Source organism: Aulonocara stuartgranti, assembly GCF_965226115.1.
Source record: "Aulonocara stuartgranti genome assembly, chromosome: 23".
Lineage (NCBI taxonomy): Eukaryota > Metazoa > Chordata > Actinopteri > Cichliformes > Cichlidae > Aulonocara > Aulonocara stuartgranti.
Window position 1 is genome coordinate 10,050,088 of NC_138958.1, and position 16,997 is coordinate 10,067,084.

Here is a 16,997-nt window from a genome sequence, read left to right on the forward strand (position 1 = left end):
TTTGGTGGGGTGGGCTGCTTTTAACCATGTAAAGCACTTTGTGCTACATCTTTGTATGAAAAGTGATTTATAAATAAAGATTGATTGATTGATATTTGAATCTACTTTTAGCTACTTAAGTAAGAATAATTGTAAAACAGTTGAAACGCCAGGAAGTTGATCTGGGTGGCCGGTGTATGAGCTGTTGCAGTGCCAATTAAGGCCAAGAGGTGGCGCAGGTGCACCACTAAAACGACTCCTTCAAACAACAGCGTGATCGGGGGAGTTTCCCTAGATTTTATATTAAAATGATATCTTTTTTATAACTGTCTTATATTAATATTAAAATTAAAAATTACTTATTTAAATTGTATATACACAAACAGAAGCTACTCTTGAGATACATTAATGAGTGAATCAACAGGTTTGTGTCGCAGCTAAATCACTCAGCTGAATTAACATTAAAATGAAACTTTAAGTCTATTTTATAAGGTATGTTTTCGCGGCGCCGTGAAGCTTTAATGAAAGTGTTGAGCTCTGAAGTTTCCTCATTGGACAGGGGGAACTGGCTCCGTCGTACGTATGCAAATCCGCTCCCGAATATGGACACGGGGAATGAAATATGGCGGAGAAGGCGAACATGGAGAAACGAGCACTGAGAGAGCCCCGCCGCGCTGATTTTGGAGGGTTGTAGAAAGAAGAAGAGGAAAGTGGATGTACCCCCGGTGGGACTTTTTCCAGCCTCGGTGGAAAGTTTTGTATCTGCGTTTCTTTTCTCCAGCGCGTCCAGGTCGTTTGGTTGTAATGCAGTGAGGAGCGACTTTTTCAGGGGGATAAAAGCAGGGCAGGGGGCTGCAGCCCTCTCACCGTCTCGACGCTATGCCGTGGGTCAGCGGCGGAAAGCGGAGAGAGAGCTCGGAACTGCCGCTGCCCGCGGGCTGGGAGGAAGCCCGGGATTACGATGGCAGAGTGTTTTTCATCGACCACAACACCCGGCAAACTTCATGGATTGACCCCAGAGATAGGTACGCTTAAGGCCCTGGAGTAGTGTTATTACACACACTAACAAAAAGTAATCTTAATACAACGAGACTTCTTTATAAACTGACATAACTCACAGGAGAGCAGGGGCGTTTCCAGGGGGGGTTTAATGGGGTGGCACAGAGGGACCGAGAATGAGACAGGGTTGGCTCACTGGAAAATAATTGTAGAAAAGTAATATAGAAAACATAAACGAACTACGAACCATCCTATTCCTTCAAATAGAAGCTTTTATGTGCAAAATGGCTCTTCACATAAGCCTGAAAATTTCATTCAAAGCTATTTGAAAAAGTTTCACCATCAACATACACTGTTCTTCTTCTTAGTTTTAGTTTCCTAAAGAAACCTACAACTTTGATCACAGAGAATATCGTTCCCCCCCCACATAATACATCCTTAAATTTTCTTTCTTTTTTCTGGTTATTTTTATTTACTACATTTGGCCTTATGTTGAACCCGTCAATTTAAGATTTTGTTTTGATGCACTTGATGATAGTAAGCTGTTCTGTATGCATGTCACCAGTTTAGTTCTTAGTTCTAGACCAGGGGTCCCCAATCTCAGTCCACGAGGGCCGGGGGCCCTGCAGGTTTTAGATCTCACCCTGGGTCAACACACCTGAATCACATGATTAGCTCATTACCAGGCCTCTGGAGAACTTCAAGACATGTTGAGAAGGTAATTTATCCATTTAAATCAGCTGTGATGGATCAAGGACACATCTAAAACCTACAGGGACACCGGCCTTCATGGACTGAGATTGGGGACCCCTGGTCTAGACTAAGACGAAGATTATTAGCACTGTGGGCACCAAAATTTCTTGTGTAGTATCTTGTTGAACTTAAGAGATGAACTTAGGCGTATAAATAAGGAAAAGTCAATGAAATCGCCTCTTCCCCTTCCTATTATTTTTTTTTTTATTTTTTTTTTATAGGGTGGCACAAAGCAAGAGGGGATTCACGGGAAATCAGAAAATATAATGTAGACCGTAAATGAAAGTAGAAAGCATTGCAGATCCCTGTGCTATAATAGAGTTTATGAGAGTGTGAAAATGGTTTGATGAATAACTGTTTAAAGCGGATGTGGAAACTGTTTCTGTTATTTTCATTTAAGTTTATGGTCGACATATAGCTCAATATGATTTAAAGCAAACTCTAAATTTTTCCTACCTTTAATAAATGTCCTAGTTTTCACATTTAATGAACCAGTTTACAAAAAATATAACTGGATAGAACTGTCTTAAAATATAGGCGAACTAAATAAGTGGGTGAGTCTATCATGTAGATAAACAATAGTATTTTATGCCTGTATTATATTATTCTTGTAAAAATGTCATTATTTTAGTATTTGACTTGGATCTTCAGTCCTCCCTTCAGCTGGCAGTTTTTATTGGGAAACACTAAGTAAGCAATAATGTCAGTGCAGTTTCCATATAAAGACACTGAGAGGATTTAAAAGTTTTATCATTAAATATACTTAAAGTACTTATCATCCAGAATCATGATTATTCATTTAATAATTTTTATAACTGTAATATTGTAGCTGGAGATTATTTTAATTACTTTATTACCGATTGATTGATGGATTGATAATACTTTATTCATCCCGAGGGAAATAGTCTGATCTCTCCTATATTATTAGCTGTATATTTTAAAATCAAATTATATTTGTAATATCGTATTTACATATAAAATAGAGTAAGAGTAGAAAGTAGAATAATATAGAAATAAAGTAGAAGTATAAATAATAAATGTACTATATTAGACTATAACACTGGCCCTGTTCATGTTCTTGTAAAATTACCCGCATATCTGGACAATGCCCCTGTTGGAGCAAGGTTGTAATTACTATCAGAGGTTGTGTTTTGGGGATAAGTAAAGTTTAAGTTTGGCACACAGCACTATGCACGAGGCTAAAATAAACATGAAGATTAGGTGCCAAAGAAAAATATAAGACGCAGTAAAATAAACAGGTAGTTTTAAAATAAGTAAATAACAATTCAATAAAAGAGTCTTCAACAGAAGACCAGTTTTTGACTGCTTTTTAAAAGAATCCACAGGGGCAGCTTCTTTATTGTGAGGTTGTGGTGAATCATGTGGCCACAGTCGATGATCGTCTGAGGTTTGGGAGCAGCTGTGGGCCTCCACAGTGCCTACAGAAGCTCCCTTACAAACACGATCATGGTCTAATGATCCCGCATGTCGGTTTAAACATGAAATTTGACAGTTTGGACGTAAAATTAGACAGCAGCTCAGCCTTTCTATTGTTGCAGAGGAGTTGTTTTTGTCCAAGTTAACCCTGTCAGCGTGGTCACCTGAGCTATTTATCTGTCCCTTCTTCACTTAGAAGAAAACCTATTGAGTGTGTGTTCGCATGTGTGTCAAACCTCAGTCATCCAGACTCATCAGTAAGCCCTGCAGATTTATGACTTCCAGTGACCTGAAACATTCCTGGCTCACACACCTAATACAGAGCGCCATTGTTATCCAGCTCCCCTTTCCTTTCCACACAAAGACACCTCCTAAAGACCAGTCAGAGAGTGAAGAGCTGCTCTCATGTTTGTCATGTCCAGCCTTCAAAAGATGACAATTTTAGTGTGTGATTTCCATTGCATGGAGATTTCAGCATGGAGATTAGTAGTCGGACATGTGCTTTAAACTCCAACTCCCAGAAATCTTTGTGAAAGTATGTGAGGAATGCTCGCTGGGCCACTGAGAAAGCTGCAAGGATGTGCTTTTTGCGGGGACTGGGATTTTTACCAGCCCAGAAGCAAGCTCAATCAGGCATTCAAAGCAGACTTTGTTGTGAGATTACTGGGAATTACAGCAAGTATTTTAGCTCTGATGTATTATGAGGGGAAAGGCTGAAATTCACAAAAACCGAGCTCAAAGTATGGCGAGTACTAGTGTACATTTTACTCCAGCAGTGGGCTTCTAGTAGCTGCGTGTAATCTAGATAAGGAAAACCTGATTTCCTCGTGAGTTGATTAACCGTTGTTGTTTGCAGCTAATAGCAGTTTCACATATTTTTATAGTCATCAGCATTTGAGGGAGGGCCTTCTTTAGTAAGACTAAAGAATGTTTTCTGTATTTGTTCTGGTGCTACTCCGTGATTTATAGGCTTTCTCATTGGAGGAATGTCTGCTGTCACCACCTGATACTGACTTTCCAATAAATCACATCGCAGCACAAACCTTCTGCTAATGAGCAGCAGATACAAAAAGGTGTCAGCTGTTCTGTCAGGGTTTTAAAAAAGCAGATAAATGAGGCTGTTTGCATGCACGTATGTCAAGAGCAGAGAGATGAATGCAGAGATAAGAGGTTCGTAATTTCTCCTGTCAAGTCTCGGTTTGACAGCTGCTCTGCTGAATTGAAATCAAAGGATGAACGTTACTCATTGGGTGTTGAACCCCTGAGAATCAGCTGATCTGCTCTGTCCAATGACTTTTTTTGTAAAGCCTTGCAAAAGTTTGCTTTCTTACTGTTCATATTTTTGGAGTTACAGGATCTGAGAATACACTGGGCTGGGTTGAAATTTGGTGCTTTTTAGTTTGCGTGATTTTTTTTTTTCCTGCATTTTTCCTCCTAACTTTGTAAATACAAGAGACAACTTTTTACTTTTCGATACATTTTTATGACTAAAAAGAATGCTATTTTTAAAGAAGAAATCACCTAAATTAACCCACCTTTATCTATTTGAGGTCCTGTGACAAAAAACAAAGACAAAAAAAATCTGCTGATTCTGAGGGGGTCAGGAGGGAACTTCTTACAGCAGGGTCATTTTGTGACTCATTTGTTTTTATAGGACTTCATCATGAGATCTGGGTTTTACCTGAGGCTGCTAAATGGAAAAAAATATCAGCCAGACACTTAAAAGACAAATCATGTGATGAGATTCTTTGGAGGTGTTGTGGAATTATAAAAATGCAATAAATGTAGTCAGGTGAAGACTGTTTGTGTGTTTAACCCTCAAGCCACCAAGATAATGACCAGAGGCATTCTCCTGCAGTAAATATTTCTACTCTGCTAGGTGCTTACATCGGAGTGTGAGTGTGTGTGTATTAATGATAAAAAGCACGTAGAATGAATAAAATAAAGTGTTGCATGTATGATTGGGTGCGTAGTAAGAGTAGAAAAGCGTTATTTACATACCAGTCGGGGGAGCGGGGTGGAGGTGGAATGCTCTATATTTTGGGAATAATATGATCTGTTTTACAGAAAACACTGGCCTCAGATTTGCAGTTTAACTCCTGGCTCTCAAGAAACAAAAAGTACAGTACAGCAGCTTGTGTGATCTAGTGTGTTGCTCACCAGGTCTGCCTGATGCGCCTTGAGTCTGCTGACTCGCAGAGAGGAGCGTCAGTAGTGGATTATCACTGCTAATCGCTAAAACAGAGGCACCATTGAAGCTGGAACATAATTGTCAGTGATGATCACGATGAGCTGTAATGGGGCGGCGTATCAGCCAGAGGTCGAGTTTGTTCCTGCCGAAGATGGAGACGTTTTGGTTAGATGAGGGTGTGTAGTGACTCATTAGACGGACTTGCCAATGCAGTGCACAGATACCTGAGAAATTGAGGGTTTCTCTGTTTACTTTGGTATAGCAAGTAAATAAGTATAAGGTAATACAGACTCATTTCTTTCAATGTACAGCTCTCAAAAATGAGCCTTTGGTGGGTGACTGTGCACGTTTGGTAGGCGTGTGGTATAAAAATGGCTGTGTTGCCTGACTTTACAGAAGTGCGTGCGTTTTCTTGTTGGCCATTCCATAAACAAAAATGTATTTGAAGCTTGAATAAATTAAACCCATTTACAGAAAACTTAAAAATCACCATCCAAGAATTTTTTTCCCCTTGATGGAAGGCCAAAACCTCAGTGGTTTTTAATATGAAGGAAAATCCCTGAAGAAGAAAATGCTTCATGTGATGATGATGATGGTATGAAGACGATGCAGCTGGGTGGGCTGAAGATTTTCAGACTTTTGAAGTGGTATAAAGTGACCGGGGACTGATAATTAACTGATATTTCTTGTAAGTCAGCGTAAATATCAACAGAAAAGTTCGAGGTTCCCTAAAACCATGCTGGTGTGCATGCAGGAAAACCCTGATAAATGCGGATTAATCATAAGGAACCAGGAAAACCCCTGACTTTGCAAGCAGCTGAGACCCCGTCCGAACTGATTGCCTTAATTTCTGATGCTTTTTTTTTTTTTTTTTTTTTTTTTTTGGGCTGACGGTGGATACCTCAAGCTGCTTTCGGCCAGCTCCTGCAGATAAGCTGAGCAGCTCTGAGGAGCTTTTTTGTTGCTGTGGAATGAACGTTATGTTAGGCATGCCTACACTAATGCCCGGGGGCTCTGCTCGCTCGCGGCCCCAGACAAAGCAGCAGAACAGAGGCAGTTCCCACGTGTCTACCTCCTCCTCTCATCCTGGGCCCTGTAGGCCTCCTTTATTAGCTCTGTTATGCAATGGCCATGGCCGGCCTGCCGCTCAGCAAAGGGAGGCCTTTATGCTTGGTCACAAAGCACATCAAATTCAATTATTCTGGAAAGGGTGAGCTGTGTTGCCAGCACCGAAGGGTTATTCACATGCGCTGAACCCCGCTGTTATTTTGCTTCCCCCAGTGTTTTCATTATGATGGCTCTTTTTTGTCTTTCGGTTGCGGGAGGTTGCGAACATGTCATTGCTTGATCTGGTGTCATTTTGCCCGTGTTCTTTTTCATGAGCAGACAATATGTTTGTCTTCAGCTTTCACCTCACTCCTTCTGGAAGCGCAAACACTTTGTCCTTCAGCAGTTAGTGCTGCAGGCGCCTTTGACGTCCAGGTTTCCCAGCTGACTGTCTTGTGGTTTGTTTGTTTTTTTGGGGATGATTTATTGCTACAAAAACAAGAAAAACACTCACTCGTAGCTTAAACCCTGCTTTATGTTGTTCCTCAATATGCTTTTCTCTGGCAGCGTCAGCCATCAGTCAGATGTGTAGGTTGGCAGTGTTTTATGTGTATATTGTGAAGAATGCTACCTAAACAGGACATGCCAGACTCCATGGACCAGCCTTCAGCTCTGGGTGACCATTGTTTGTTTTTTTTTGTTTTGTTTTGTTTTTTCTTCCTCTTCCATGCATCTGCACAATTCTTATTCAAAAGTGAAGAAAAATGCTGTTGACAACCTGGACTCTACTGTTTTTCTGTGCTTTTACAACTACAAAAACTACAGTTTCTCTGTTATTATATTTCAACAGATCTTGATGTGCTTCTGGTTGATTTGAGTTATTTTGAAACTATTTATAAAGCTTTCAAAAACATTAATGTTAACAATTAAACATAAGACCCAGGAAACCCCAGCAGAACAGGTAATTCATTTCGAAGCAGCGTCTTTTAGTTTTTTTTAAAGAATGTAAAACGTGTCTATCTGCTTGTTAAGCCTGACATAATTAGCTATTTCCGGGCATAAATGCTCCTTCAGTTCCCAAAAGCAAACAAACACTGAGGCACCTTTGACAGTTAAAAAACAATCCACATTTTTTTTCAGCTCCAATAAAATGATCAGTATGGCTGTTCTCCCAGATGTTACAATAAAATTTAATATCCAGGCATGAAGGAAAGAGAGTTTACAAGACATCTGAAAATCATATATCATGTTCCTGTGCAGCACTGCAGCAACTCTGGACGTAAGCAAAGACTGAAAACTGACTCCAGCAAAGGTTGAAGGGTTAGTGCAGTTGAGCTAGCTGACATTATGATGTTCTACCTGGTGGCTACCTACAAAGCTATCAGTAGGCATATAGTAGTGTAGGCGAAACTGCATCCTGTCTAACAGGATGTTAGTCATTCTTATGACGGTGCATGGTTTGGATTACGCACTATGAAAAAGGCCTGATCCTAAGCCGTGGTGTTCATAGCTGTAGTAAAAGCCTCATTTTAAAGAGAACTTGTAACAAAATGCTTGAGAGGCTGAGAATGATGACTGAACTGTTGTGGGGAAACAAGAAGCAAAGCACTAGAGCAGGTTAAAAAGACGAGAGCCTCATGAAGGCAGCGCTTAGACCCAGAAACGGGGTTATGACATCATCACTATTTTTTCTTAAAAAGATTTATATAAAGCAGTGGTTCCCATTTCAGGACCTGAAAGACTCTACTGATCAGGCTGTTTGAAAACCACTAAATTACAGTCGCTGATGTCATTTCTAAAACCTAAGCAGTGGAAATGCACAGATAAATCAGCCTGATGTTAAATGACACAATAGTTACCCTTGGCAGTGGTCAATAATAATGTGCAACATTAATTTTATGCTTTAGAAGATTTCAGAAGTATTGTAATAAAGAGTCATTATGCTAATTTCCAGCTCAATATTTTTATTATTGAACTCTAGAGTTGGTTTCTATAATTCACAGTATATAAATGAAATAATCTTTATTTATCACATACTGTACCTTGGTGCAAGGCCTCCAATTCATCCTCAAGCTGCTTTAGTGCCTCTTTTGAAACCAGTTTTCTTCTGATTGGCTGCCACTTGCAAAGAGAAGGTGGTTGGACGGGATTTTGTACTCATAACCAGTTCTATGTGCCTGGGATGAACGTATTAGGGATACTATCCTGTCTTTAAGTGATGACGTGATGAATCCTAATTCCAGGCCCAAACTACTCTTCGTTTAATAAGGCTGTTGTGTATTTTAATGCGTTGTATCTTGTTCTATTTAATCTCAACAAGCCCCTGAAAACAGTCAGTGATCACTGTCGGTAGGGCAGGGATATGGCCAAAAATATTTATCACGATATATATTTGTAAATTTGCGATAACGATATAACTGATGATATAATTGACGCGAGACAAAATACTTTACAACTCCACAACTTTATTGGTGCAAAAAAAAAAAGCCCATCAATGCATTTTCACTGAAACAAGCAGCTGTTTTTTATGTGCATTAAATCTATATAAAAATTTAACAATGCAAATGCAAATTCCTTGCTGACAGTTTAACCAAAAGGCATTTCCAGTGGAAATGGGCTGACATATCCTGAGCATATAATATCCACAAAACTAAAAAAGAGGTAATACACACACAATATGGTAATATTATGTTGAAGCATGTACGTAATAGCAGTACGTATCACTCTACAAGGCTCCCGACTATGGTAGCCGTAATCCTCCGACAATCCATCAAGCGGTGCGGCTTCGTAGCTTATCAAAGTTGTACTAAAACATTTTGAGCGCCGTGTACCACATAAAATCTGCCATGTGCGTATGAAAACAAAGGCACTGTTGCGCATTTTACCCATATTTTATCACGATATTTCATTTTCTTATCATTGCCTAACGTTATACCGGTATTACCGTGAATGGTATGATAAGGCCTAGCGTTCATCTTCCAGCTTCACTGTTTATATTATGCTAACATAGCTGTGTCGCTAGCAATCACGTAGCACATCATTACATGCGAATTATCCAAACTTCAGTAACCCTACAAATGTCACTGCTGTTTACTTTCCTGTCTTCATTTATGTTGGAAGTAGTAGCAGAGCTGTATGTCTTAATTTTTTCAGAAATCCCTCAGAACATGGTATATTTAGATGGAAACTAGCGAGCTAACTTCCTGCTAACTTCTAACTCCGCTAAGTTTAATAAATTCTGTTTTCATGGATGCCTGGATGTTAAACTTAATTGTTACACCTGGTAAAGCAGCAACGCTGATCATTTTATTAAAGATGAAAAGATTTAGACAGTTTTTAACTCGCAGTGATGCCGCAGTGATCGTGTGACTTTAGGGACCTGCAGCGGAGTTGGGCCCAGGCACGGCTAATGACGTCAGACTTAAAGACGGGATACAGGTCAAAGTATAGAAAGAACTATTTGAAGATCTCTGTTTGGTTCACAGGGATTACTTCAGCATAACTTTATTATTTGAAATTCTTAACCACAACAACAGGATATGTAAAATAGAAAATAGTTGTTCCCCTTAAAATTGTCCATCTATCTTTTATAACATTTTTGCTTCTCTGTCACACTGAGGGGAAAAATACAAAAGCTTAAAAAAACAAACAAAAAAGCCAGTAATTTCACAATTCTGCATCCCTACTAACTACCAGTTAAACAGAGTGTTCATCCAGCTGTATTTAATTGCAGTATTTTGCTATTGTCCTTAGCTAACTACTGTCTTGAGTTTGTGACTACCCCCAAACTCTCAATAATTCATTTAGAGCGTGTTTTCATTAAGAGAAAATGTGGAGATGCGGTGCTATGTGCTAATTTTGAATTGAAGCTCCAGACCAGATTATGTGTTCAGCCTAAGTTGCCTTCTTCATTTTCCTTTTTAAATACGCCCAACAAAAGCTCCACCTTGCTTCTATCTCGTGTTGTATTGGGGAGATGACAAACAGTTTGCAAGCCAAAAAGAAGTGCTGTTGCCTCAAAAATTCCTTTCTGTGTTAAAAAAGAAATGTGAAAACAACTTGGGGAGGAATGTCATTTATGTCCAGACTGTCAGAGGGGTCTGGTGCAGCGTTTCAGAGTGAGGCCTGAAGCAGCTGGCAGACAGACGGACGCACAGACACCCGGTTCTCCCATTATGTGTTAAATCTTATAGAAATAGGTTTCTATAAGTAGCCTAAGATCCCCGTCTCTGTACACATTTAGACAGCGCCTGAACACATGGACGGGGCTTGTCCGCTGGAGCTGAAAGCTAAAAGACTGTGTAGCAAGTCTTGAAGGGCTTCATTTTTATGAAACGGGGCTTTAGCTCTAATATCACCTTAGCTAAAAATATTGAAGTAGCTCTTTCTAATTACAGCTCTGAATACTACAGTATAAATGAAGATTTGGTAATGCTGTGTTCGTAAGACCTCATCTGTGTAATCTCCAAGTGGTTGCTGGGTGAAATCGGTCTCTTGGCATCTTTCACCAAATGGTCTAGTGACCACCAAGTAGTCAACCTTAACCTAGAAATGGAGTGGTTAAATTCCATTTCTAGGTTAAAGTTGACTAGCTAGGTCCAGAAGAGAGGCACAGAGGAAAGCCAACCTAAGATTCACTTCCTTTAAATTTTCATGGAAATTCTGACCCACTTCCTTTACACAAAAATCAGCCCTTGGTACCTCTAACAGCCTTAGAAACAACAAAGAGATTATTTTTAAATTGCCTTACTGTCCAAAAAAAAAAAAAAGTTTAATACACAAACAAAACCTGCGTGATGCACCTTTAAATCAGGGCCCAACCCAAAGTGATTTACATTTTCCCGTCAGTGTCACATTTGGATGCAATGAATAGTCTTTATCTTTAAATCCATAAGGTTGGAAATTTCACACTGGTGCAGAGAGTGGACCAGGTGGTAAAATCGATGTGTTTCTGACAACTCCACTCTCTGGTCTTCTTGCCAGTACCACTGCTACCTTTAGCTGTATTTCTTTTCTTACATTTTCTAGATCTCATCACTTGTTCATCTAATGTCTCTTACTAAACTAGGCGGCATTTCATCAGTCCATTTTTAACCAAGTAAGAAGAGTCAGCTGAAGTAGTGTCAGAGGCTGCATTATATGAAGCTAAAAGCCTGGATTAATGAAGAAATGTCTCTGCGTGGTGTTTTAGGTTTTCTTAAGACGGCAAACACAAAGAAAACCTGGTTATGTTGAACCAGAAGCATAGTCCACCCCTCTGATTAAATGAGCAGTGCTTGTTGTGCAAAGATCTCTCCTCTGGTCAGATTTGTAGACTTCAGCAGTAGGATTGTGGGATCATAAAAGTCTTTCAGTGGCTGATTAAGTGTTTCGTGATTCTGATTTGATTCTTCTGCTGTGGCTGACTGGCTGTTTTATAACATAGCTGCATTTATAGTGAACCAAACAGTGTCAAAAATGCATTATATACGGACTGTTTGGGGCTGTTTGTATTAAAAAAGTTGGCGTAATGAGCTGTATGTTTTTTAATTTATTATGAGCTGTATTATGAACCAAATAAAAGCCGGCAGCAGCAAGAGAGCCTTTGAATTGTTGTTAGCTTCTTGAAAACATGTGGCTGTCAAACCTTAGTGAGCTCATTGTGGTCGAGCTGAAGGATAGTAACCCAGATTCAGGGTATTAAATCCAGCTTCTGAGGTCCCGTAAAGAAATGTGTGAAGGCAGTATTATTTTTAGTGGAATGTGCAGACTTCTTTCTGGAGAATTTTAATTGTTGCAGCTCCGAAACAAAGGCTAAGGAGCTGGTGGTGATGACCCAGCTAGACGTGGTTCGGTGGCCCAGACTCGAGTTTCACATGCCTTTCCCATGCAGCAGGCCGTCGCCACTACAGATAGAAATATCCTCTGGGACAACCCAGGATGGCACAGATTATTCTAGAATTAGCAAATGTCTTCAACAACTAAATATATTTTGCTGAGAATTTGCGGTGCACGAGCAAGCCCGGCAGCATTTCATTCCTCCACAGCTGAACATGCTTGTCATTCTCGCAGCCTCTATTTTTTTCCGTTTCAGATATGTCTCATTTTCTGTTTCCGCTCAGATTGAAAGAGGATCCTGGAGAATGTTTAATGTTTTAGAATAAACCATTAACCGCCGACAAAGCCTCAACATGCATGCGAGTATTATTTTTTTATTTAAAAATGTTTTCTCAGGTTTATTTCTTGTCTTAATACTTCTTTGGTGTTTCTGGTCATTCTTTGTTTGTTTTCTTTTTCATTTCTGGAAGAAAATGGCTAATTTTGTGACAAGAACTATGTCAACACCAATTATTTTCTAACCAAACCAACACAGGTCCAAATGTCCAGTGCAGTCTGACCTTAGATGGTCTTTGAGTTTTGTGTTTTGGCTTCTGCATGCTCCATCCAGACAGTTCTCTCGCCTAAACCACTTTGGGTATTTCCAGTAGCGCGAACACGTCTAAAGTCAGCCTTTTTCTGCTGTTTGCTTCATGTGAGAAAGTGAAAGTATGAACTTTATCCAAACCTGATTCTCCTGATATTTGATTAATACTCATTTATTTGTTTCCAAAACCCGAGGTGATGAATTGAGATTTGTTAGTTTGATTTGTATTAAGATTAAGTCAACACAAAGTTTGGAACTGGAGAACAACCCATGACTCAGAAACTGGAAATGAAGGATTTTTGACAAATTGTTAAAACAATGGCTCCTGTTAGTTTTACTCAAAATATCCACAAAGTAAAGAGCTGATGTCTGCTAAGTTTCATAGAACCAGTCCTTGGTCTACAGGAGTCCTGTTGAGAGAGGATGAGAGGATGTAGTCATCTCAGCTTCGAGATGAGTTGATGTCAGCATTACTGCTCAGAATGGCATTCATAAAATGCTGATGTTATGCATGTATATCCCTACTGCGTTCACCTTCATAATTAACCTTTTTTGCCGTGCTGACAAACTGGGCTTTATATGTGGCTTTTAATGTGGTGGTTATTAGTCTAATTCATCATTTGGTCATTTTATCCATTATGTACTTCAACCTTATGTTAAAGCTTGAGGAAATTTAAGGGGGTCACTTAGGTTAATATTTATTTTGGGGAGATTTTGGAGTCGTTAAAATAATCGGTTCAGTACTTGTTAAGATATTTCAGTCTGGAACAAATTTGATGGACAGCACAACCCATAGACAGATTTTGCCATCCAGAGAGACACACTGGCTAAAAACTGCCTAAAAGTCCCTGAGAGCACCTGCTGTGTAGGGAGTGTAATCCTGCAGCAGCTCTAAAATAATCCTAATGGAATATGATTATTATAGAAATAAGTGCTTGGGCCTAAAACGGCCAAACAGTATTGGGGTGGGTAAAGCATCCCGTTGGTTGTCTCACACATGCTCTGCATCCTCTGCAGATCTCTGATGTAGTCCATATCAGCGTCCTAGTAAAGTTTGATTGCACCTTTCAGAGCAGTGGAGGTCCTGTGTTCTGCCTCCCGCACCATCATCTAAACCAGTGATTTCCACACATTGTGTGCCATGGAGCACCAAAGGGGAAAACCCAAGTGAAGGCAAATCTGTATTCACATCTGTGCTAAACAGATTCTTGGTCACCAGACATTAGGCTGCCGTCTGGACTTTCCTCAGCTTCAATCTGGGACAAACAGATTAATGTTTGTGATAAATGTTTCACTGCTTCAGTGTGAAACGGGAGCTTTACTGACCTCTTGGAATTCCTCATAAAGTGTTGTTCGGTGTTGTGAACGGTAACTACTAGCTACTGGTGAGGGGAGGGGGCGTGTGGCTGTCAGCCAGAGGAGGCAAAGACGCCACTGCTCGTGTCAGTATTGTTGGAAATGAGCATCTAATCCAATAGTGATAGTAATTTTTAGTATAAGTTAGTATTTGAGTGATTTTTTTTTTTTCCCCTTTGGAACAACCGTATTTGGCTACTGTAAAAAGTTGGATTGCATTTATACTTTGCAACAAGCTCTTCTATCATGTTTGTTATCCACTGCTATATCAGCCCATTTAGCACAATCAAGCAAACCATCTCAGACTCTGTTTCAGATCCAGTGGGGGGTTTTTGTTGTTGTTGTTGTTGTTGTTGTTGTTTTTTAAGGTGGGCCAAGTTTTGATCTGAATGGTTTGTTTTCCACGTGTCTGTTTGGCTTGCTTGGTGTCAACATGAACAAGTTTCTTCAGAAAGGCGACTCGCTCCAGCTCATTGCTGCATCCTTCTCGCTGTCCGAGCCTGTTGTGTCACTTTGTAATAATTCCTGTGCGAATGGATTTCCATTTGACAGAAGAAAGGTTGAAACTTTTCCGTTGTATGGGAATGAGTGCATACAGGATACTATCCAAAGTTTGGCGCATTTGTCACAAAAACACGCCGCACACCTTGACTTTCTTCAAGGGGCAACAGCTTGCTTTAGAGCTGTCATCAAATTGGAATTTGATTATATGATTGGATTTTTAAATACTAAAAAACAAACTTATTTTAATGTGCTTTTGGAAGCACTAGTGTGCCTCAGTGTACCACGTGGGAACCACGGGCTTGAACCAAATGGAGCCTTTACAATTGTGAGACTGTCTCATTTTTGTGCCCCGTGTAGGAAACGTCCCGACTTAAATCTCTCACATTTTATTCAGGCACAGCTGTTTCACTGTGTCAACTGAGGCTGACTGTCAGAAAAGGTCATAAAAATTTCTTCTGGTTAAAAGTGGACCAGAAATGCAGACTTACTACACACAGCTAGCTTCAGTTGTCCAGTTTTTCTGGCTGAATCTATACTGTCACATTGGCCGTCTCCTGCTCTGTGCTGCTGTGTGTCCCTCTGCTGCTGCTGTGAGTTTTTTGTGCAGTGGTTACAGACTCTCCCAAGACCAAGACATTACTTGGAAAAACAGAGGCTGCTGTCACAAGACCGTGTAACAAACCAAACATTCAGAAATTCAGATTCAGATCTCTGAGAGGACATGTTTTTCCCTTCTGCCTTTTTTCTTTTTTTCTTAGTCTCCCCAGGGAGGTCAGAGGGCAGTTCAGGACTAACCTCCCTCTGACGTCACATAGCTTCCCGTCCAAAGCCTCTCGTGGTTGTTCTATTTCTATCACCATTTCAAATCACCCAAAATAAAGCAGAACTACTATACATTATTGCTGCTCTTCATATAACCTTGCATTGCTTTTTTACTATAGATTTTTTTGTCTCATTGTTTCTCCTACAGTTCCTTTCTGCACATGAAACCTGACAGCAGCTGTGTTACAGTCAGTGTTTATTTAAGTATTTACAAGTGCAGTTGGTGTCTGTTTACCTTTAACAAACATTTAAAGCAGGAGCAGGTAGGGAGTGTGCTCTTGTTTGCCTTGTCCTGGTGTTTGGCAGCGGGACAGTGCACATAGTTCATCCCTTTAACCCTGCTTCAGCCTGCCTCTGGTAGATTTGAGCAGTTATTTGTGAAGCTGCTGCAGGCCTGTGCACTTTATTTTAGGGGAATATTTGGGTATTAAGTGTGCCAGTGTTTCTAGTTAGGAGAGGCCACTGATGAAGAAAATATGATCAAACAATTCATCTGTGAATCATTTAGTCTAAGTCGAAGTTTGACCTCTTCAGGTGTGGACATTATTAAAACATGAATGGGTCAGCTAGCTGTGGCTCAGGTGTTATAGCTATTGCATTGATTGATCCTTGATTGAAAAGCAAATTAAAAGTGTGTAAAATAAAACGGCATGTGAATATAAATGGTGTAGCTCGTAGACTAGAAAAACACTATCCTACCAATCAAATGCCGGGACAGTGATCTACTCACCTGTAATCCTACATGTAAAGCACATGTTAAAAGGTCAGCAGTTTGAAGGCGTTTCACACCTTCTACCTGTAATAATTTCGTTTACTGGTAATTGCTAATTGGTCAAGTCACAGCTCAAAACTTTGACGAGGAAACTTTTCCTGTCAGCTTCTCTTTCTTCTCACTTTTGTTGTGTTTGGTGTAACACTTGGATTTGTCGTTGTCAGGAAGAAGTTATTCAGGTGCTTCATCAGACAGTATTGTGAACAGTGAACGTGCTTAAGCTGTTTTGCTTGAAAAAAATAATGAATCCATTTGTAAAATACCCAAGGCATCGCAAATATTATAAAACATACATTGCTATCCATGATTGGCCATGATCACTCAGCGGTCGATTCTTTGTATTGTCTTAAAGGATCGCATCATAATGTTGACTGAAGCCATTTTCTGGTTCTCAAAGGGGAATATTTGGGTCTTTGTTGGGTCAGTGTTTGTAGAAAGCAGAGGTCAGTTATAAGGAAAAAATGTAATGTCGCACATAATACTTCAGAGGTTCAGCTTCTCTTGTCTCTGTAATATAAAAAAAAAACATTTATGAAACTGAGGCAAAGAAAATGTTGCCAGTTGCAGTTCTACTAATCTCATTTTGCTTAACTTTCATAGCAATAAACGGTAAATAACCGTCATACACGAGTTAAAGACGATGGCTATGCTGTGATTTTGGCTACATGTACAGTGATTTCAGAAATCAGCTTTATTTCCTCTCACGTTCTGAAGCTTTTCTAATAAACACATCA

The 16,997-nt window shown here is 39.8% G+C and overlaps 1 protein-coding gene across 2 annotated transcripts in view; it reads left to right on the forward strand.

Annotated features, from left to right (window-relative positions):
* Positions 1-243: 243 nt before the first annotated feature.
* The window catches only part of wwc3 (WWC family member 3), a 41,780-nt gene continuing 25,026 nt past the window's right edge, over positions 244-16,997 (forward strand). The window contains exon 1 of one of the 2 annotated variants that reach the window (XM_082524355.1): positions 244-1,004. In XM_082524355.1, the coding sequence (XP_082380481.1) occupies positions 859-1,004 (146 nt within the window). In that variant the 5' untranslated portion in view covers positions 244-858. The remainder of the gene's footprint in view (positions 1,005-16,997) is intronic. The other variant, XM_082524356.1, reaches the window with a different exon arrangement.